General features: G+C 39.1%; 2 protein-coding genes across 2 annotated transcripts in view; both read left to right on the forward strand.

The window, feature by feature from the left end:
• The window catches only part of LOC149827743 (protein SPIRRIG-like), a 53,714-nt gene extending 48,711 nt beyond the window's left edge, over positions 1-5,003 (forward strand). The window contains exons 16-19 of the mRNA XM_090019592.1: positions 2,012-2,320; positions 2,462-2,768; positions 2,858-3,004; positions 3,126-5,003. Coding sequence (XP_089875718.1) covers positions 2,012-2,320; positions 2,462-2,768; positions 2,858-3,004; positions 3,126-4,358 — 1,996 coding nt within the window. The 3' untranslated portion in view covers positions 4,359-5,003. The remainder of the gene's footprint in view (positions 1-2,011; positions 2,321-2,461; positions 2,769-2,857; positions 3,005-3,125) is intronic.
• A 13,005-nt stretch (positions 5,004-18,008) lies between these two features.
• LOC149827744 (pentatricopeptide repeat-containing protein At3g63370, chloroplastic-like) lies at positions 18,009-20,170 on the forward strand. The gene is made up of 4 exons (XM_090018567.1): positions 18,009-18,522; positions 18,598-18,758; positions 19,763-19,845; positions 20,062-20,170. Exons 1-4 carry the CDS (start codon positions 18,009-18,011, stop codon positions 20,168-20,170), a joined length of 867 nt encoding a protein of 288 aa, XP_089874693.1.
• Positions 20,171-24,476: the final 4,306 nt, after the last annotated feature.

Below are 24,476 nucleotides of genomic sequence, written 5' to 3' on the forward strand. Positions count from 1 at the left end.
TAGTTGTGCAACCCATGACTTGGGCTCGGATCGTCTGACCCTTGACTTGTGTCCGTGGATCGACTCAATAACTCGGATGGGTTAGGACCTAAATTTTTTTAGTGTTTTTTTAAATAGTACTTTAAATATTGTCAGAGAGAGAGAGAGATCCTGGTTGTTGACAATGAAGGAGGTCGTCGGCAGGGAGAGGTATGCTAGAAGATGGATGGGAGGGGAAAAAGCTTCTTCGGAAAATGGGGAAGGAGGGGAAGAGTCGGCCGACCCCCCTTTTATACATTTTTAATAGTAAAACTGGTTCATCTTGGAATGAACCGGTACGAATATCGATTTGACTCTATGAATCGGGTCAAAACCGGTTCGACGTGTATCAGTCCGATTCAGGACTGACTCGGCGAGTTGCCGAGTTTGGTGATTCCTGCTGATCTACGCTCGAACCTGACTGAAACAAGTTTGTGCTGGATCTGTGGCCCAGTCACTGGGCAATCTGATCTGACTCAGACGATTCCTGAGTCGGATTGCCGGGTTTGCCAACTGTACAAGGGCCAAAGAGAGGCCACACACAAACAATTTTTTAAAATTAAATATTTTATTCAATGTCAAATGTACAAATAATGCATAAGCAGCATAACACAAAAGGGACAAGAGATCCCATATATATACAAGGAACAAGGAAAAAGAGAGGCCAATATAGCCATTGCGGGAGCTCCCAACGGCTATATTGGTCAAATGACCAAAATACTCTTCACAAAAATAAAAAAACTACCTTAGCCTAAAATACGTTCTAAAATAGATAAATATATAGTTGTATTATATACATAATACATATGTATTCTCATACATATATATGTGTGTATATATATAACTATATATGTACAAAAGTACATATCTTAACAATGTGTAAGCCAGCACTGTTAAAGTAGTTGGTTCTAAATGTAATAAGTAGGGAAAAGAACCGTTAATAACTTGTATGGCTATCTGCCTTCATACTCGAAAAATTTGTAATCAAATTATTATTCTAAGTAGGAGTATAATCAGTTAGGTGGGGTTCAGTTCTGTGAGACTTGGTTTTGCATTGGGTCTCAATTTCGGAGCTGGACCTAAAATATTTTGATCTGGGGACCCCCTTTAAGATTTATAGTAAACTTGTATAGGTTATCAGACTCAGGTTTATGATGGGCTGAGGTTTAAACGGTTCAGCTCTATGTTGGGTCACATTTACATCGGATCATATACACCAGGTTGTCTTGGGCGTTGAGTGTGACATCTGTGTGTGTGTGTGCGTGCTTGTGCAAGGTGTATCTGTGTTGTGTGTGTCTTGTGTAGTCACAGGTGTATTATGTTAGTGTATATAGTGTACATTATTAGTGTATATCTCTTGTATGCTCATTCCTTTAATTAATTGAGGTTGTTTGCCTTTTATAATGTATATAGTGTTTATGTACTCCCTTTTGGTTTATTCTCGAGAAAGATAATTAACTGTGAGCCTTTTCAGCTTGCGATATGTCCTTTTGGTTTCATTTCTATATGCATCAATTGGGCTTGAATTGTGTTGAGTCTGGAAATGGTACACCCAAGAAGGCAAGAACTGAACTTTGCAACCAGGTCAATGTCATTGGTCCATCTGAATGGGCTCAGGTCAGTCCAAAATGAGCTGGTTTGTTGGGTTGGACCTGCCTATTAATCCATTCTTACTTGAAATCAAGTCAAGGTTTCCTCTTAGAATCAATGATAGTTGAGCTGTTGGTATACTATATATTTCTATATGTTATTATTTACAGGAAGGCACCATAGGGCATGGTTGGCAATCTCTGAAGTGGAAATCTTTTCAATCTTATAGTTATCTGGTTCTTATGATTCACTGCATTTGTGTTTGTCTTTATACATTTTGTGGTACCTCCTCTCAGACCATATTATTCAAGTTTAGCGTTTGTCAATTTTTTTGTGGCATTACCATATATTTATTGACCTTCAATAGCGTTTTCTAAGTATCTGACATTCTGTTATTAAACAGTTTGGACACCACGATCTCTGGTTCTTTGAAGCAAGATAATAATGAGCGAGGCCGCCTTTTCAAGAGCATGGCCAAGTCATTTTCCAAGAGATGGCAGAATGGAGAAATTAGCAATTTCCAGTACCTTATGCACCTTAACACTCTTGCAGGACGTGGATATAATGATCTCACACAATATCCAGTTTTCCCTTGGGTTCTTGCAGACTATGAAAGTGACACCCTCAATCTTTCAGACCCCAAGTCATTTCGTAAGCTTGATAAACCTATGGGGTGCCAAACAGCAGCAGGAGAGGAGGAATTTAAGAAAAGGTTAGCTTGTCTTTTGCTTTGATGATATCTCAAATGCAGGTTATGGATTTATATATCTCGATTTCAGTGTAGCACTTTCAGTACCTTTAAAATGATTTCTCTGTGAAGCTGTGTTTAGCAAAGCCATTTATGTTCTTCCAGGTATGAAAGCTGGGATGATCCAGATGTTCCAAAATTCCACTATGGATCACACTATTCTAGTGCTGGAATTGTGCTTTTCTATCTTTTGCGGTTGCCACCGTTCAGTATGGAGAATCAGAAACTACAAGGAGGACAATTTGATCATGCTGACCGTCTTTTTAATAGCATAAGAGATACATGGTCAAGTGCATCTGGTAAGGGTAATACATCTGATGTCAAGGAACTCATCCCAGAATTCTTCTACATGCCAGAATTCCTGGAAAACAAATTTCATCTTGACTTGGGTGAAAAGCAATCAGGAGAGAAGGTGAAACATTTTCTACCTCAGTTTTTGTACTTCAATGATGTAAACAGCACTGTTAAGATGTATGAGGATGATGGTGCTCCATTGTGCAGGTCGGCGATGTGTTGTTACCGCCTTGGGCAAAAGGCAGTGCCAGAGAGTTCATAAGAAAGCACAGAGAAGCACTGGAATCAGATTATGTTTCTGAAAATCTAAACCACTGGATAGACCTTATCTTTGGATACAAACAAAGAGGGAAGGTTTGTATCCATATTTTCAATAGATACTTTTTGTTTCAGTATTTCCAATAACCTTCCTCTCTTTTCTTTTTTGTTTGTAAAATTTCCTTATCATGCTACATTTTATGTCAATGAATTGTAGGCTGCAGAGGAAGCTGTCAATGTTTTCTATCATTACACATATGAGGGTAGCGTGGATATTGATGCTGTATCAGATCCTGCCATGAAAGCTTCAATCTTGGCACAGATTAATCACTTTGGTCAGACGCCTCGGCAGCTCTTCCTCAAACCACACGTGAAGCGTCCATGTGACTGGAAACCACCCATTCAAATGCTCCGATATTGTAATGACTTGGTTCCTCATGAAGTACGCAAGGCAGCATCTCCTATTACCCAAATTGTCACCTTTTATGACAAAATCCTTGTTGCTGGTGCAAATACTCTGCTAAAACCAGTAACATACAGCAAGTACATTGCATGGGGATATCCTGATCGTAGCTTGCGATTTATAAGCTATGACCAGGACAGGCTCCTCTCAACCCAAGAGAACCTTCATGGAGGAAATCATCTGCGGTGTGCTGGAGTTAGCCATGATGGCCATACTCTGGTGACTGGTGGCGATGATGGTGTTGTTTCTGTTTGGCGAATCAGCAAGGATGGGGGGAACCGAGCACAGCGCCGATTGCAGTTGAAGAGGTCTCTGTGTGCCCACACAGCCAAGGTCACATGTTTGTTTGTCAGCCAACCTTACACTTTGATAGTGAGTGGATCAGAAGATCGCAGTGTTATATTGTGGGATCTTAGTAGCTTGGTGTTTGTAAAGCAGTTGCCTGAATTTCCTTCACCTGTTTCAGCTGTATATGTAAATGACTTAACGGGTGAGATTGTCACAGCAGCTGGAGTTTTGCTTGCTGTATGGAGCGTAAATGGTGAATGTCTAGCAGTGGTGAACACATCTCAGCTGCCATCTGATTCAATCATGTCTGTAACAAGCTCCATCTTTTCAGATTGGCTGGAGACAAACTGGTATACCACTGGACACCAGAGTGGAGCCATCAAGGTCTGGCGCATGGTCCATTTCTCAGACGAAGTGCAGGCAAGCAGTGAGGCAAATAGCAAGATCAAGTCCCCCAGCAGTAGTGCTGTTATGGGAGCGGGTCTTGGGTTGAAGGCTATAGAGTACAGATTGGTACTTTGCAAGGTTCTCAAGAAACACAAACATCCTGTGACCGCCCTGCATCTGACTTCTGACCTGAAGCAGCTATTGAGTGGAGATTCTGGTGGCTACCTGCTGTCATGGACATTGCCTGACGACAGTGTGAGGAGCTCTTTTAACCATGGCATGATGGCCAATGAAAGAAGTGTTGCTTCCTGATCCTTCCATGTCTGATTGTCAGAGCTTGGTTCCTATCTGCTTTTAGCTATCCTTGCCAAAGGCATGCAGGCGGAGGATGCATGCTGCCACATGTATGGACTGGTTTGACAAGTGGTAATGTCTGGCTGGTGATACAGATTTCATCAGCTGGTGCAGACCAGTACAATCGGCAAGGATAAGAATCCTAATACACTGAACTTTTCAAAGAGAATACATACAGATTGACATACATCATGCAAGCAGCAGGGAGGCGAGGACCTAAACTGAGAAGACACAGAATTCTGCTTGCATTCCTGGCTGGCACTGGGTAGGGAGTTAATAATGGGTCAGCAGCAAAGCTTCTATGAATACATGTGCCGACTGCAGGTATTTTGTTGGTGTAAATAGTTGCTAACATATGTATGGTTGTATAGAGTGGCTTGAATAGGATCTAAGTGTCCTACGCTCCACTATTAGTAAGACTGGCAGCTTTAAGTTTTGCTGATTCTTTGTACGGGTGCACAAGAGGCACCTCTTGCACCCTGGTTTTGATCTCAGGGAAAAAAAAGAAGAAAAAGTGTTTTTTTTTTACCTTTATGTGTACCTTGCCATGTTTTCAGTCTGGATAGTGTGGTCATTTTTTTAATTCAGTGTTTTTTTTCTTCATTTCTCTGTTTTTGTTCCTCCTGTTTTCTTTTTCCATATGAGATTTGCATAATTGGATTCAGCAATAGTGCCGTGTTAATTCCATGATATTTGGAAGTTCTCTGTAGGATCTGTTTGGATGCATTTTAGGATGCTGAAGGTTGTTGGAACAAGTTTTCTAATCATACAGGATGCTGCTATCCCTTGCCTGCAAGCAAAATTAGCATGCATTCATTTAAGCTCTGTTTGGGAGCGCCTTATATTGGGATGGAAACACTGTTTCCTTGTGTTGCCAAAATATGGTTTTGTTTTAATGTGGTGTTGAAGATGGAATTGCAAAATCCGTTCTCTTGTGAATGGTGTTGAAATGTGGTATTGGAGTTGCCAACTTCATTCCCAATGCAGTGTTTTGGCAACAACACAGCTTCCAAACATCATAGGGTTTTGGGGAAACGACGACTACACTGGTCCCAAATGTCTGGGAGCATTGGGAAACTTCAACATATATCCAATTCAAGGGTCACAAGAGAGCCATAGACGCCTCTTGCTTCCCTGTTATAGGTGAAAGTTTGTATCCATGTTGCGATCTCCAACGAACACTGGCAGCTGGTGCAGTTTCTCTTCTCCCTAGTGCTGCTCAATATCCGAGCATGCATTATGGGCACGTTTGCTTTGGTCACAGGTGAGATGAGCAATCACAGCTGAAATTCCATAAGCTGTGGTTGTTGGTCACAAGGGGTTCAGTTTTGTGTCCAACAGTAACTTTCACAGAATTCAAGCGTGAAGATTTCTCAAGCGACAATCATAATTGCAACTTACAGTTTCTCATGTTTCACTAGATTGAGAAAGTGTTATGGTTGTGATTAGCATTCACAGGAAACTGAGAAAATCCAAGAATTACAGGGCATTGGAAACGTGCCTTATGTGGGAAAATTAGCCCAGAGAATTGTATCTAGGCTGTAGATGGATCCAATCTAGATCTAGTTTGGTAAAAACTAGTTCTTGTAATTGTAATAAGATTTATTTATGTCCAGTCAGGTTAGATCAACTTGGATATGTCAGGTTAAGAGAATCACTCGTTCTCAGAATATCTTGATTTAAGCCCTTTTCTATATCACAATTCAGGAAATTGGGTACACTTCAAGGATCTTGATCTAAACAAATTTTGAGATGGATGCACTGTTAAAAGTTCCGTATGAAGAAAGACATCTAGTCTCACGGCAGGGATATGTATCCCATATTTTATCTCATCCTCCATGTATTGTACCATGGTAGCATGACGCTGATGACTGAAAAAAAATAGTGGCTTGTGTCACATTCACATGGGGACATCTTAATTTGCATCCCTTGTTTCATGGTGACATGACATATGACATGCAATGACACGTGTTAAGCACTCAAATCAATGTTATCAGTATCGGCAGTAAATCGATGCAATACTAACCTGAATCAGCAATTTTTTAATAAATATAAAAAATGCTTTAATTTAATTTTTTATATTATTTTAATGGTTTTTAACACGTCATGTTCTGATCGACATGAAATATTTTTTAATTATTTTTAGCCTATTCAAAACGATTCACTTGAGAATTGGTATCGGCGGATTCGCCTCTGATTCACCTGAATTCGTTAGCCAAACGATTCAGGGCCTACACCGATACTGATAACATCGATTCAAATATTATGAATATCAGTCAGTACCAATGGGTCACGTACACGCGCAGACCCACAAACAGATCAAACATAAAGTAAAAACACAAGCACATATATGGCATGATGAGTAAAACTAAATCTAGTAATCTCTACATTTTGTATGGCAAGTGGAAAGCCTCAGGTTGCAGACCAAAGTAGAGACTCAGAGACTTGGGCACTTAGCCAAAGCTAGCATCTTTAGTTAAAAGGTCATTATCCAGTGTAGTCTTCTACTCTGAAGTGCTAAGAAGGGCTGACTGCGTCACCTTGTGGTGGGACGTTGCAGGTTCAAAACCCAATGGTATGTTGTTGAATAACTGGTGGGGGTCAGTCTAAACCTCAGCTTGCCTATCTAAAAAAAAAACTTCGTCAAAAAAAAGGGTCGAACTGGTGGTGGTTCTGACCACCTGCTTTTTGTATGAGTGGCCATTCATATTGCACGCTGACCGCTTGATCACTTTTCCATTTCGCTAAACAATGACCTTCAAGCTAAGCATCTCAGTTGGTGGTACTTAATTAGTAGACAATGGTTCCTAATTAGGGGTGTCAATGGGTCCTATTAGAATCAGAATTGGACATAAAAGGTCCGATTAATATATGGACTGGGTATGGTTTGTGGAATTTCATACCGAACCTGGGTCCGACTAAGATCCACAATTTTTCAATGTAAAAAGGAAAAAAAAAAAGGTAATCAGATGTGGATATAGTTTTGATTTTTTGCTACTGAATTCAACGGATATCCAAATCTGTTTACATGTAAAAAGCGGATCTAGTATAAGGCTTTCACCATCCAAACTGGAATCTGTTTAGCCAACATCTGATTAGTCGAATATGGTATTGGTCACATCTGATCCAAATCCAAACCGTTTACATCCCTGGTATGCTTAGGCTGGTTTAGAATAATATAAAGGGCTATTGAAACCCAATATCTTGGAATGGAAAGGGTAGTGAATGGAAAGTCATCTATAGACATGGAATTGTCATATGCCAGATAAGGGTAATTTACACAGGCGGCAAAACACAATGAATTTACATTTGGTTGTCTCAGTTTTTTAATTTTTAAGATAAAGCCTACTTTTTCAAGAAATTGCTTAAAATGGCTGCCTGAGTTACTTTTTTATAGGACCTAACTCTAGTTAACTCTTTGAAAATGACACGCTTAACCTTTCTCTTTTTTTAAAATATTGAATGCCATTTGTGTAGCTCCATAGTTTTGTTGCCGTAATGAAGGGCAAACAAGAGCAATTTTGTAAAAAAAAAAAAAGAGTTTTATCTTAAAAATTGTAAATTGAAGCTGCTAGACTTAAAAATTTCATATGTTAGGTTTTTTTTTTTAAAGGCGAGCTGGGGTTAGGTAGACCCCTACCAGATATCTCTTAAGCCCCATGTGGCAGAGGGATTCGAACCTGGGCCTTCAGCTTGGCACAGGACCCCGCTTACTATATGGGATACCACGGTAGTATTTTCATATGTTAGGTGTCATGCTGGATTTGATCGTGGTTCGAGAAGTTGTGTTATTCTTGATAACGGTGAGTTTAGACTTTAGTTTCCATGTTATAATCGAGAAGTTTGATTCTTATCTAATAATAAATAATATTTTAATATAATTTAAAAATACATATTTATTTTACACTACTTATTTGAAAAAATAAGTGTCATCACCTTCTAATTTTCTTTGACCCATCCCTAGCAAAGGTCGAATATGAGAATGACCCAAAGGCTATGTTTGATGGCTTGTCCAGGGTTGGACGAAATGAACAAAAAAAATGGAACAAAATATTGGTTCTGTTCGTTCGGTAACAACTGTTACAAGTTCAACGTTTGTTTGGACCGTACTCAAATGCTATGTTCCAAATGTCCAAGTCTCAATCACCTCTCACTTGAGGCTATCTTTCCTGACAATAGGAGTAGCTCGAGAGCATTAACAACCCTAGATCTCTCTTTCTCACCCAGTACATACAGCTTCATGTTAGTAGAGAGCTGAGAGAATGGAAGATGCTGTTTTTTTAGATACAGGATGACTGCTTGTCATTCGGTTTCGATGTACGCAACATGTTGAAACCCGTGTATATGTAAATTAAAAAAATATATAATAATGTGAAATGGGTCCGTGCTAAACCTATTTGGTGCTAAATTGCACTGACCATTCATCGCGCACGTTGATGGACGGTCGGTACGCAAAAAAAAATACATCGAAAACCTTTTATCGGCACATTAAAAGCGGCAATAAAGGTCCTGCTAAAGGTCTGAGACCTGGCGCTTTTAGTGGGCTACTAAAGACATTTTTAAAAAATGTGATCGGCTTTTAGTGCGCCACTAAAGGTCTTTTTGCCAAAAAATTTGTGTTTTTTGCGTTTTTAGACAGCTGACCATCAGTCAGAACGTGCGATGAACTGTCAGTGTTGATTTAGCGGACCCCTTTACTCTATATATAACATTATTTGACTTTCTTATATAAAAAAGGGATTACATACAGCTTCAGTCTCATGGCAAGGGTTGCACACCCGTGGATTTCAAAACTAGTGACATTCCTTGAGCTTGTTCATGTGCTGCTCCTTTCAGATGAGCAGAGCTTCCATAGGCAACTACAAACCATAGTTTTTTTTATTACTTGAAGAATTTGTCATCCAGCAGGAAGACCTGGTCACACTGACTCAGCCTGTTATACCTACAACTTGTTGGTGGAGTAAATCTCCTAGGCTAAGACCCATGACCCGGAGCCTACGCTGGGTGTCGGTGTTAGCCAATATTATGAACCGGACCCGGATCCAGAGTTCAGATCTGGTACTGCATTGACGTCTTTTACAGATGGTAAAAGAAGAAGAGATAATGATGGCGCAAATGAGAAGTTGTTAAAATATGAAACTGCGGAAGATAATTCCTATCATCGTGTAAATCTCTCATTAACAAATCGCTTGAATCAAGGGATCAGAATTGTATTGTGAGCTATCAAATAAATGGAAACCCTCTCTCATGATGTCGTGAGAGAGAGAGAGAGAATCGTGGATGTAGGCTCTCATTCTGAGGCTGAACCACGTTAAAAGTTTCTTCTTTTATGGTATCAGAGCGCAACAATCATGACATCGAGTTCAATGTCATCCTCTCAATCCAGTGGCATCGGGAATCAACAATCTTCATCAAATGTCAACGGTTTGATTTTCCTTCAGGTTTCCACTACTCTTCAGGACTTCTTGTCCATCAAATTAACTTCAAAAAAATATTTATTGTGAGAATCGCAATTCAAACCCATTTTGATCACATAAGATCTTAATTATGGGATATGTCGATGGTAGCAAACCATGTCCTTCTCGCTATGTCGAAGGATCAACAGAGTTAAATCCCTCATATATTGCTTGGATAAAACTTGATCAACTTTTAATGAGTTGGTTGATTTCCTCATTAAGTGAATCGGTTCACTGCCAAGTGATTGACCTAAGTTCCTCCTTCGAGGTTTGGAACACCCTTAAGGAGTCATATGCGGCATATTCAAGATCTCGTGTAATGCAATTAAAAGGACAATTTCAAGATCTCAAGAAAGGAAGCAAGCCTAGTCTATATCCCATCAGTTGACCATTGCATTTAAACCAGTCCCTAAAGAGGATCTGGTTATGCAACTCCTAAGAGGACTTCCCTCAGAATTTCATGCTTTTAAGACCTTCATAGAAACTCGTCCAGATCAAATATCTTTGAATGAACTATATAGTCTTCTCCTGATTCAAGAAAGATATCTCATTGGCATCAACAACATCGAGATCGATCAACTTAATGCCTCTGTAAACACGACACTCAAACCTAACCATGAAAACCAAAATCAAGGAGGATTTACTCCAAGCGGGCATGGCAACTGAGGACGCTTTCGCGGTAGAGGTGGTCGATATCAAAATGATAAACCGCATATCATATGTCAAATATGTGAAAAATGGGTCATTTTGCCCGAACATGTTATCAATTGCAGTCGTATGTTCAAGACAATCCAATGTCTTCTCCCAGTGCTTATCATGTGACTCCTCACAATGACTCAAGCGATAACAACAACCGATACCCAAACTCAGGTGCATCGCATCATGTCACAAGTGACTTGAATAATTTGTACATTCACTCAGAATATCACAGTGATGACAACGTTAGAATCAGAGATGGTTCAAGTTTGAATATCAAGCACATTGGTTCCTCCTTTTTTGATAAATTCATGATGAATGACATATTACATGTACCTCAAATCTCAAAAAATTTTCTATCGATTCAAAAATTTGCTAAAGATAACAATGTGTTTTTTGAATTTCACCCAAGTTGTTGCTATGTGAAGGATTGCAGTACAAGAGAGAACACTTATCCAAGGGAAAAGTGAAGGACTCTACAAGATGACACTTGGAGGGATAAGCATGCATGTGTCTCAGAAAAAGATTCCACTGATTTCTGGCATAAGTGTATGGGCCATCCTGCTCTTGATATAGTGGTGAAAGTATTTAATAAACTTAGTTTGCCTTTTCAAGATTTCATTAAGAATAAGGTGTGTGAGGCATGTCAGGTGGAAAAAAGTCATCATCTACCATTTGAAGATCCCACCACCAGTAAGCGGTTTGCTTGATGTTATTTATTCTGATGTTCGGGGTCCAACCCCAATCACTAGTATTGACGGTTTTCATTATTATGCTGTATTTGTTGATGCTCACTCCAAGTACACATGGCTACATCTCTTCAAGCAAAAATCAAATTTATTTCAAAATTTTCAAGAATTTAAAGCCCATGTTGAATTAGTCACAGGGTCTAAGATTAAATTTCTTCACTCAGATTGGGGAGGCGAATACCAAGGACTCTGAAAATTTCTTGAATCTAATGGCATTGGCCACCAGATATCCTGCCCACACATGCCCGAATAAAATGGGGCTACTGAAAGACGTCATCGTCAATTGTTGAATGTGGTCTTACTATGATGGTTGATGTTAGTATACCTCAAAAATTCTGGTCTTATGCTTTTAGTGTTGTCACATATCTTATGAATAGAACTCCAACTAAGGTTTTAAAAGAGAAAAGTCCTATTGAAGTCTTCTTCAAAATGGAACCAAATTATAAAATTTTGAAAATATTTGGTTGTGCCTGCTTCCCGTGCTTACACACTTATAGAAAACACAAAATGGAGGATAAATCCGAAAAATGTGTGTTCATGGGCTATGCTCCCAAGCATCATGGTTATTTTTGTTTAAGCCTAAAAACTGGAAAAATGATTATCTCCCGGCATGTCATATTTGATGAATATAGTTTCCCTTTTAGAAGTGGAAACAAAGACAATAATGTGGAGTTAAATGGAAAGGTAAATCAAGATCCCATTGTTTTAAGATTTCCCTTCTCGAACAAAGAAAAATTCAATGACTCTATGATTGAGTTCAACTGAGATGATTTTAGATTTGAAGGTGAGGACATTCAGTCCATGTCACCCAACAACCAAGAGCTCGCTTAGCCCATGATGCCCGAGAATCAAGTTCGTGATGACCCAAACAATATTCAAGTGATTCCTACACGCACTCATCACATGATAACTCGGTTTCAAGATGGAACCTTTAAACCAAAAGTATATGGCGTGTCAAAGTACTCATTACCAAGTGTTTTACTTGCCTCATTATTTTAAGACAAAGAAAATGTGACGTTTGAAGAAGCCATAAGAGATCCAAACTAGACCTCTGCCATGGAAAAGCAAATTGAGGCATTGAAACAAAAATCACACTTGGATCTTAGTCCCTAGATTCAAGAAACATCACATTGTTGGATGCAAGTGGATCTATAAAATCAAAAGAAAGGTTGATGGAGCTTTGGAAAGATATAATGCCAGACTAGTTGCAAAGGGTTATAGCCAACAAGAAAAAATTGATTATTTCGAAACTTTTAGCCCTGTCGTGAAACCCCCAACTATTAGACTTGTGCTTTCTCTAGCCATTAATCAAGGTTGGTATATGCAGCAGCTTGATGTCCATAATGCTTTTCTACACTGGTATATTGAGGAAGAAGTTTATATGAGTCAACCTTAAGGTTTTGAAGACAACAAACATCCTGATTATGTTTGCTAACTCCAAAGAGCTATATATGATCTTAAACAAGCGCTACACGTGTGGTTTTCTAGAATCAGTACTTTCTTCAACAATTGGGCTTTATAGGGGCAAAAATAGATAATTCTTTATTTATTTTTAAAAATGATAAACATATTGTTTATGCTCTCATTTATGTTGATGATATTATAATAACTGGAAACTCGAAAGATTTTGTTCATCATCTCATATGCAGGCTTGGACAGAAGTTCACTCTTAAAGATCTTGGAGATCTGCATTTTTTCTTGAGAATTGAAGTAAAGAAAAACTCTCAAGGAATATCTCTGTCTCAAAAAAAGTACATTGGAGATCTCTTAAATAGAACAAAATTGTTAGAAGCCAAGACAACAAATACTCCTATGGTCGTATCCCCTCCTTTATCAGCAAGGTCATGCTCAAATTTTAAAGACCCAAGTCTCTACAGAAGCATCGTCGAAGCTCTACAATATGCTACTCTTACCAGACCAGATATATCTTTTGTCATAAACAAGGTATGCCAATATATGCACGCCTCCACTGATGAGCATTGGAAGGCAGTCAAACGAATTCTCAAATATCTCAAGGGAACTATTGAGCATGTGTTTGTTTATAAGAAATCTCAAGATTACTTCATTAATGGTTATACAGATGCTGACTAGGCAGGAAACCCCGATAACAGGCAGTCTACAAGTGGTTATGCTATATATGTTGAAACAAATATGATATCATGGAGTTCCAAGAAGCAGTCGACAGTCTCAAGATCTAGCACTGAATTCGAATATCAAGCCTTAGCAAATATTGTTGCAAAAGTCACCTGACTGAAGTTTCTATTAAAGGAACTTGGAATCACTGAGTTTAGAACACCTCTAGTATGGTATGATAATATTGGAGCCGCCTATCTAGCATCACATCCGGTTTTTCACAATAAGAGCAAACACATAGAGATTGATCTTCACTTCATCATAGATAAGCTTGCAAAGCGAGAATTGTGTATTAAGTACATCTCAACTCATGATCAAATTGCAGATGTTCTCACGAAACCGGCTGCCAAGGATCTACATAACTTTCTAGCCATCAAGCTCAACGTGATAAAGGAAATGTTGAACTTGAGAGGGGGTGTTAGCCAATATCATGAACTGGACCTGGATCCAGAGTCCAGATTTGGTACTGCATTGACGTCTTTTACATATGATAAAAAAGAAGAGGGGATAATGATGGCGCAAATGGGAAGTTGTTAAAATATAAAACTGCTGAAGATAATCCCTATCATCGTGTAAATCTCTCATTAACAAATCCCTTGAATCAAGGGATCGGAATTGTATTGTGAGTTATAAAATAAATGGAAACCCTCTCTCATGATGTTGTGAGAGAGAGAGAGGGAATCATGGATGTAGGCTCTCATTCTGAGGCTGAACCACATTAAAAGTCTTTTCTTTTAGTCAGCTTGCGTAGAGAGGAGGCTCTCATGAGAATCGAACCTTGACCACCCACCTAGCGACCAAGGCCCCACCCATTAGGCCAAACCCCCTGGGGCACTACAAACCCTAGTTAGCAATACTTGAAATAACAAAAAATCCTTACAAGAACGAGAAAAATGTCTAAAAATGCTTTGCGTTTGAAAATATGGATGAAAAATGACAGGAAAATAAAAGAAGAAAGAGGAAACAGATACATTAGGGTTGCGGAATGGAGAGCCATGGGTGGAGAGGGAAATGGATCTGTACTGTTGAAAGGTGGTTCATCCCTTCCATTCCTGGGTTTGCGGATCGTGGGTCAGAGAATAACGAGGTGAATGCATGATCTAATCCAGGGAGTCATGGATGGAGAATCAAGCCTTTGAATCGATCTCCCGTGATATAAAAAATTTGGCAAATTATATATATATATATATATATATATATATATACAAATGTAATTCGGTTTTAATTATATAAAATGAGATAAAAAGCATACACATATATAATATTTTTTCTTGAAAACTAAGTATAAGGAAACTAATAGAAAAAACATATATGTATGAGTTTTCCTTGAAAATTAAGAGTAGAAACTATGGGTTTTGAACCTAGCATGATTGAAAAATGTTAGTTTTTCTAAAAGTATTTCTAGAATTACAACTTTTTATGTTAGTAATGCTTCTTTCAAAAGCTATATCACATGGATACAGGTATGAACACAGATATAATACAGACGTGAGATATGTGAATACATGATTTTAGTGAAAAAGTGGGACATGAGAATATCTTCTTTTTTACATATTTAACATATAAAATATATTTTTAACAATTTTAATGCACATAAATACATTGATTTAAGTGTATATATTAAAAATAAAGGATTAGAAAAACACAAAATTTAACTTTAAAATTAACAAAATATAAAAACTGTTCTAAATATAATCGTTATCAGACACGCATTATAATGTCACATGGCATGTCCACGTGTCGTGTCATATCCCTAGGCACATTACCGAAATAGGATGTCCATGTGACATAGCTCAAAAAAACTATTTTAAAACAAATAAAGAGTTACATTTTTTTTTTCAATGTTTTATTGAAATGAAAGTGATTTAAAACTAGGGATGCAAACAGTTCATATTCGGGTCGGATATGGTCAAATATCATATCCGACTATTTGGAGTCAAAGTCAGATTCCAAATCAGATGGAGAAAGACTTCTACCGTATCCAAATGTTTACATGTAACCGGATCCGTTAATCCTTGGATGTGCGGCAACAAAACTTAAAACTGTATCCGAATATGATTATAATCAGATATGGTTTTACTTTTAGCCCACTGATTTCAATTAAACAGGGTCCAATTCGGTTGGATATTGGATAAAATCTGATCCATTGATAAAATCCGATCCATTAACATCCTCGTTCATCATAGTTCTTAGAAGATTAGGATAGTTTGGTCATTTTCAAAAAGGCCATCAATCAAGTGAACTCCATGCAGAGTGATCTCAGTCTTCCTCACAGATCAATGGCTACCATTCTCAATCTTGGTATAGGTGCCACCTCAACCGTCCATCATCTCAACGTGGTAAAGCCCATGCAAATCCAGCCTCTGGGACGCGCCTCTCTCTCACTAAAGCCATTGAGAGTCCTTCCCTGTAGCCCTTCTTCTCCTTCTGATGTCATGAAACTGTGCAGGGAAGGAAGACTAGAGGAGTCATTTGAAGCGTTTGGCTTGTTACTTAGAAACCATGGTGGTTCTTTTCAAATGGGTGTTGATATTTTCTCATGCATGTTAGAGCTGTGCCTCTCATGGTGCATTGTTTCAAGGGAAGCAAATCCACGGACGTATCTTTTATCTTCATGGTAACACTATGGATGCTTTTCTAGGCACCAAACTTGTGTTCATTTTCTCAAAGTGCGGTTGTTTGGATGACGCACAGCAACTGTTTGATGAAATGCCTGAGAGGACTGTATTTACTTGGAATGCGTTAGTTGGAGGCCTTGTGACACATGGGCAATTGATGGCCGCACTCGAATTGTATGGAACGATGTGCCAGGATGGTGTTTCTCCTGATGCTTGCATTTTTCCTTGTGCTCTCAAGGCTCAGAGGCGGCCCAAGAGAAGTTTAGGCCCTGGGCGAAGCCTCCAAATGAGGCCTCTCTTATTTGGACTTGAGTGGCAATAACTTGACCAGTGTACCACTTCAGTCTTCACTTCTTTGGAAATTTTTCTATGTTGGCAACTCTCAAGTTAAGCTACTGCTTGGCTTCAAGCCCTTCCTCGTACCATCAACAACTTCACACATCTGATTTCACTTGACCTCTCAGAGAAATTTTCTATGTTTTTGTCCTTTAATGCTTCAAAACTCACCCTTCTCGATTTTTTTGAGAGTGGTTTGACAGGTCCTATCCCTCAATAATATGGTGAGTTTCTCAATTTGAAAGAAATATATCTTCAATTCAACCTCATAAATGACAATTCCTTCCAAGCTTCTCCTTCTGCTATCTCTCAAACTTTTGCTCATCAACGACAACCATTTAACCGCTCGTTGCCAAGTTTCTCATCGAAAATTTCATCCTTGGAGATTATTGAACTTAGCTACAAACAGTTAAGTAGAGCCATACCAAATTTTGTAAGAACCCTCTCCCAACTTTGAATCCTTGATCTCTCCTCTCTAACAATTTCAGTGGCAAAGTTGACCTTAAAATATTTGAAGGCATAAAGAACCTTTCTGTCTTGCAGCTTTCCTAAAACAAATTAATTGTAGAGTTTTCTAACTTTGCCCGTATTTTTTCTCGGCTATGGATGCTAGGATTGGGCTCATGCAATATTGATGGATTCCTCAAAATCTCACATAACCATGAAAGGTTGAAGATCTTGGACCTTTCAGGTAATATCCTCATAGGAAAAATTTGAAGTTGGATATGGCCTAAACTAAGTGCACAACTTGACCTATCCCACACCATGCTAATAGGTTTTAAAGAAACAACAATTATTGTTGATGGATGTTTACGACTCTGCACTCTAACATGCTACCAATTCTCTTCGTGAACTTCCTAATTGCTTAACGACTCTTTATGTATCGGATAATCGTCTGAACTTTCTTTGATATCGAGCATGGAAAATTATTGTTCATCAATAAGAAAATTCTCATTTGACATGCCAAACAATGCATTGACTGACCCCATGCCCAGTTGTCTTCCCAAACTGACCCGTTTAAGTGCCTAGGGCCTCATTTGGAGCCCCTTCCAAAATAAGAAGCCCTAGGCGGTGGCCTCAAGTTTCAAAGAGGCCAGTCGGCCCTGTCAAAGCTTGTGGTGAGTTGAAAGATATTGGTTGTGGGAGGGGTGTCCATGGGCAGGCTATAAATGGTGGTTTGGATCATCCGTCTTTGTTGGCAATTCTCTAATCTCTATGTATGCGAGGTGTGATGAGTTGGATTCGGCATCCAGAGTGTTAGTGAAGGGATGTAGTCTCATGGAACTCGATTATTTCAGCAAACACAGAGTGGGAACTCTGTTGAAGCCTTGAGGCTCTTGAGAGTTATGCAGAGTGATGGTGTTCCTATGAATTCATTTACCATTGTTGGCATTCTGCAAGCATGTGCTGATCTATCTTTGGTGCGGTTGGGTATGGAGATTCAAGCAAAACTTGTAAAATCAGGTTCAAATTCCAATTTATATGAATCTAATGCACTTGTTATGTATGGAAGATCCGGATGTATGGGCCATGCTTCTCTTGTGTTCAGAAAGATGAATGAGAAGAATGATATATCATGAAATTCCATGCTCTGTGATTATATACAGAATTCCATGTACAATGAAGCACTTTTTCCGTGAAATGCAACAAAAGGGTCAAAGGCCTGATAATGTCTCTATTATCAGCATTCTTTCAGCTCGTGGACGGTTAGGCAATTTGTTTCATGGCATGAAGGCTCATGCTTATGCAATAAAATTTGGGTTTGATTATGATAACCCGGTAGAAAATACAATGTATGCAAAGTGTTCTCGTATGGACTATGCGGATCTTGTTTTTCTTGGGATGCCAGAAAAAGACACCATATCTTGGACAACAATCATGGATGGTTATGCTCAGAACTCTTGTTATGTTTCTACCATTAAATCATTTGGAGAATTTCAGATTCTGGGGATGACTATAGATCCCATGATGCTTGGGAGTGTTCTTGCTTGTAGCGGCCTGGAAATAATTTATGTGAAACAAATCCATGGTTATATACTTAGGCATGATTTATTTGATCTAGTTTTAGCCAATGTTATTGTTGATGCATATGGACAAATGGGAAATCTTAAATATGCACTTCATGTGTTCAAAAGTATTGCATAAAGGGATGTTGTTTCTTGGACCAGTATAATTCCTAGTTATGTGCATAATGGGTTACCAAATGAAGCCCTTGATCTATTCCATGAAATGGAAGAAGATGGTCAAGAACCTGGTGCAGTGACCCTCGTTAGCATGCTCTCCGCAGCTGTTGCTTTATCTGCGATGAACAGGACCAAAAAATTCATGGATACCTTATTAGAAGAGGTTTTAGCACTGATGGAGCAACAGGTAATTCTCTAGTGGACATGTATTCAAGATGTGGGTCAGTGGCTACTGCATATAAAATATTTCATAGTATTCATAATAAGGATTTGGTCTTATGGTCAAGCATGATAAGTGCTTTTGGCATGCATGGTCGAGGAAATGCTGCCATGGATTTGTTTAGCAGAATGCAAAACTCCAATGTAAAACCTGATCATATTGACTGATTGACAATTTTGTATGCCGGTAGTCATTCAGGTCTAGTTGAAAAAGAAAAATGTTATCTAGAAGCCATGTGAAAGAATCACCATCTTGAGCCATGGTCTGAGCACTATGCATGTATGGTTGATCTTCTTAGCCGTAATAATCATCTACACTATGCATGTATGGTTGATCTTCTTAGCCGTAATAATCATCTACACTATGCATGTATGGTTGATCTTCTTGGCCGTAATAATCATCTAAATTTAGCTTATAAGTTTATAGAGGAGATGAGTGTTGAACCTACAGCAGCAGTATGTGTGCTTTGCTTGGCATGCAGAGTTTACTCTAATGCAAAAATAGGATCGCTTGCTGCTCAGAAGCTTTTAGAGTTAGAACCGGAAAATCCAAGAAATTATGTACTGGTATCAAATTTTTATGCTGCAATTGGGGAATGGAAAGATGTGGAAGAGGTGAGAGAGAAGATGAGGCAGCGTGGATTGAAGAAAAATCCTTCATGTAGTTGGATTGAAGTGGGTAATAAAATGCATTCTTTCATTGTGGGGGACAAATCCCATCCTCAGTCAGATGATTATGCCATGTTAGCTGAAATTAAAGTTAAAATGGAAAGGGTTGGATTTGGGGCCCAAACGGAGCTAGTTTTGCATGATGTAGGAGAAGAGGAAAAGTTAAAAATGTTGTATAGCCATAGTGAGAGATTAGCTATTGCATTTGATCTGATCAGCACAAAGCTGCCTATGCCTATTCGAATCACAAAGAATCTTCATGTTTGTGCTGACTGCCATGAATTCACTAAACTTGTCTTGAAGATACTTGAACGAGAAATCATTGTGAGGGATGCTAATAGATTTCATCACTGCAGAGATGGTTCATGTTCTTCTGGAGACTTTTGGTAATTTATGAGAGGCTTGAGAACATGTTTAAAAGCATATGAGCAGTTTATCTGACAAGCACCTTTCTATGGGGTCAATTCCTTCAAAACTGAACTTTTCATTTGTCTAGCTCTTATCCAGACTTCATGGAACTAGTTTTCCATCAGTTGGCTGTCATATCCTAGATTTCATATGATTAGTTTGAATTTCTTCCTTTATGAGAAAATTAAAAGTAGGTTTCAGAGAAGAGGTGGATGTGTTAGTGGTGGTGAAGGTGTTGGTAATGGTGCCAGTATTGCATTGCGTGTGGAGATTCAGATGGCAGTCAAAATTGTGTTGGCATAAATGCAGGTGAGGGTGTTGTGGCAGCTAAAGTATAGAAGTGAATCAAGGATTGGTGGTCAGAGAGGTGTATAACTGTGGGTAGCAGTAGAGCTAGTGATTTGGACTTTTGGCGGCTTCAGTGACAGTTGGGCATTGAGATGCTGGTCTTGGTTATAAAGTGGTTGTGACCTAGCTGATGGGAATGGTAATATTGGTGGCAGTACCAATGGGTGTTGGATTGATGTTGGCGGTGGAGATTCATAAGAAATTGATGTTTATGATGGTGGTAATGACAATAATTGCAAATGGAACTTGAAGTGCTGGTTTACATGTTTGTCAAAGTACTCATTATGTCAGTGTTGATGATCTTGGTGGTGGAAATGAATTGGGAATTGGTAGTGATAGTGATGATCACAATCATGTCACTTTGTTTAAAAAAAAGGTTAGCTCTGATTGAGACTTGGGAACTGGTCTTGGAGCAGAGATAAGAGGGGTGATGGGATAAGAGAAGGAAATAGGTGATGAGATTGGAGTTGTCAACTACATCCTTTTTTTTATGTAGCTGCAATGAGGATAGGGGAAGTCATCTCCATTTTTTTTTTCTATTTATAACTTAAAGAAACTGCACCCAACACAAAGACCTGGTCGCAGGGTCGATTGACTTTTTGAAATTTGAGGCCACCGCCTAGGGCCTCTTATTTTGGAGGGGCCTCCAAATGAGGCCCTAGGCACTTAAATGAGTCAATTTGGGAAGGCAACTGGGTATGGGTTCGGTCAATGCATTGTTTGACATGTCAAATTTTTTTAGGAAAGTGTATTTACAAATAGAACTTGAAAATTCTCTTGTGATTATGTTGTTGGCAATCAATGCTTTTCTTATTGATGAACAATCATTCTCCATGCTCTACATCAAAGAAAGATTTGACAACAATCTGTTATCCGATACACCAAGAGTCGTTAAGCAATTAGGAAGTACAGGAAGAGAGCTGGTCAACATGTTAGAGTGCAAGTTCAATCGTAAACATCCATCAATAATAATTGTTGCTTCTTCAAAACCTGTTAGCATGTTGTGGGATAGGTCTAGTTGTCCACTTTGTTTGGGTCATATTCAACTTGGGATTTTTCTTGTGAGCTTATTACTTGAAAGGTCCAATATCTTCAACCTTTCATGGTTATGTGAAAATTTATAGAATCGATCAATGTTGCATAAGCCCAATCCTAGCATCCATAGCCAAGGAAAAACACCGTTAGAGTTGGAGAACTCTACAGTTAATTTATTTTGGAAAAACTGCAAGACAGAAAGGTTCTTTATGCATTCAAACATTTCAAGGTCAACTTCATCACTAAAATTGTTAGAAGAGAGATCAAGGATTCGATGTTGGGAGAAGGTTCTCACAAAATTTGGTATGGCTCCACTCTACTGGTTAATCCTCTCCAATGATGAACTTTTGGATGAGAAACTTGGCAACAAGCCTGTTAGATGGTTGTCATTGAGGAGCAAAAGTTTGAGAGATGGCAAAAGGAATGATGTCATTTATGAGGTTGAATTGAAGGTATAGTTCTTTCAAATTGAGAAGCTCGCCATATTATCAAGGGATAAAACCTATCAAACCATTCTCAGAGGGATCGAGATGGGTGAGTTTTGAAGCATTACAAAATAGAAACATAGAGAAATTTCCTGAGAGGTCAAGTGAAATCAGATGTGTGATGTTCTGATGGTATGAGGAAGGACTTGAAACCAACAATAGCTTAACTTTTGAGAGTTGCCAACATATGAAAATTCTCAAAGAAATGAGATGGTACACTGCTCAAGTTATTGCCACTCAAGTCCAAATAAGAGCGGCCTCATTTGGAGTCGTCATGCTGGCAGCATAAAAAAAACTCCAAGCTAGGATCCTCGCCTGAAGCCATCTCCATTCCCATCTCCCAAGTCTGGGCTACCAAACAGTAAGGTGGGTAAGGGGTTCAGTGAATTTCCATCTCCATCTCAAATACGTAGGTGGAGGTGGTGGTGTTGGGATCCTGTATTTGATGAGAAGAGGAAGGTGTAAAAGGGGACCTTTTTTTTTTTTTAGATGATTTGCATGGACACCCTTTCTTTCAAGGAGTCAATTGCCATGGGAACAAACAAAAAGCACTGAAAATAATTAACCAGAGATTCCTTTTTGAAAGATTTATTTTGTTTCAGCAGAACTCTTTAATCTTTTGTGATGGAAGTGTTGTCAATGCTCCTGCTTTGTTTTCTATGAGATACTGTCACCTTTCAAGCTCCTGCTATCAGTTCCTCCAATTCTTACAAGAGGATTTAATGTAACACCAATCTGTGTTCTTAGTGGGGAGGTTCAATTCTTTTTTATTTCATTAGTTTTTTATGTTGGTCAACCATAACAAAGATTGTGAAACTCCAAAATGGTAATAGTGTCATGTAATCCTTGGCCTAAAACTTGAAGAATGATTCATTCAGAATACCATGTGCCAGCATTATTGAGATCCATCCGAATTGCTCAAATGGTTTCTGACTTAAGAGAGAATTTACTAGTGTCGCCGTGAGTCTACTGTAGTGCTGAAGATATCTAGGCAAAACTGCAAAACACATGGCAAAGAGAGGGTGGTGTATGTTCGCCCCCGATGATTCACTGAATCACATGTCTGTGTTCGGGGCTTTGAATGAGCACCACGTATACAAGCACATGGGGCTCGTATTCCCGTGTATGTTGACATAACTTTGCATCGAACTCTCGTGTTGTTTCAAAGACTTAAGTACCCTTTCTTGCTATTCTTCTCATAAAGTGATGGTTTGAGAAAATGACAAAAATGTCCTTCATTCAAAAAAGAAAAAACAAACAGTTCAAAAAAAGGACAAACATGTCCTCCATCTAGAAAGTCGAGGATGATGTTGACTCTTCAAAGTCTTCTTCTTCTTTCTCCGTTCAAAAAAAGGATAAACATGTCCTCCATCCAGAAAGTCGAGGATGATGTTGACTCTTCAAAGTCTTCTTCTTCTTTCTCCGTAAAACACTGTAAAACCCTCTCTCTCTCTAGAGAAGAAATCAAGGGAGGCAAAGAGTTCTCCCTGGAGAAGGCCATGAACATCAACCCTCTCACTCTCTCTACTTCTGTGCACATCCACCAAACGATCCTACATTGCTCCATCGCCATCTTCTTCTTCTTTCTTCTTTCTTCTTCGTAAAACACTGTAAAATTCTCTCTCTCTCTCTAGAGAAGAAATCAAGGGGGGCAAAGAGTTCTCCCTGGAGTTCTCCGTAAAACACTGTAAAACCCTCAACCCTCTCACTCTCTCTCCCTTCTCTCTCTACTTCTGTGCCTGATTTAGAGTTTTTGCCCTTACAGGAGGGGGGTTTGGGGGCTCCCCCCCGGCGCGGATCCCCTGGCGGGGGGCTCGGGGGGCAGCGCCCTCCGAACTAAAAATTTTTTGGGCCTTCCAACAACGATTTGTAGTATTATCGGACTTTTCTACAACAATTTGTAGTATTTTTGGGTCTTCAACGAAACACTATAGTGATTTGCGGAAGACACTACAAATCGCAAATCGTTATAGCGATTTGTAGTGTCTTCCGTAAATCGCTATAGTGATTTGTAGTGTCTTCAGCAAATCGCTATAGCGATTTGTAGATTCTTCCGCAAATCGCTATAGCGATTTGTAGATTCTTTCACAAATCGCTATAGCGATTTGTAGTGTCTTCCGCAAATCACTATAGTGATTTGTAGTGTTATTCAGTAAGCAAATCACTGTAAATCGCTACCTGAATTAGGACAAACTTGTCAGGGTCATATCTCTCTAACCGGAGGTCATATTCCAAATCCGTAAAAAGTGGTGTCTTCGTTATTGAGTCTAGTTTATTTCTGTATATTTCCAGCGATTTCTATTGTCATTTCAATGATTTTTCATTGATTTCTTACAATTAGGCTCCACAACAATCAATGTGCAGGTCAGCCGGTGCTTGATGGAGCAATGTAAGATCTTTTGTTGGATGTGCATAGAAGCAGAAAGAGAAGGGAGAGAGAGAGAGTGAGAGGGTTGATGTTCATGGCCTCCTCCAGAGGAGATTTCTTTCTCAGATAATCCTGCATTGTAGAGACTGTGTCTTAAATAATCATCTTCGGGGCACAAAAATATGTCTTTCTCACCACAATACCCTGTGCATTTTTTGACCACGACACCCGGGACCCGTGCCGGGGGGAGCCCCCGACCCCCCTCCTATAAGGGCAAAAACTCTAAATCAGGCTCCACAATGAATCAAGTTGAACGATTTTATCCACGTTGGGAGGAGCCCTCAAACCCTTCTCCTATAAGGGCAAAAACTCT

This window comes from Nuphar pumila, chromosome 10 (genome assembly GCF_984573655.1).
Source record: "Nuphar pumila chromosome 10, dmNupPumi1.hap1.1, whole genome shotgun sequence".
NCBI lineage: Eukaryota > Viridiplantae > Streptophyta > Magnoliopsida > Nymphaeales > Nymphaeaceae > Nuphar > Nuphar pumila.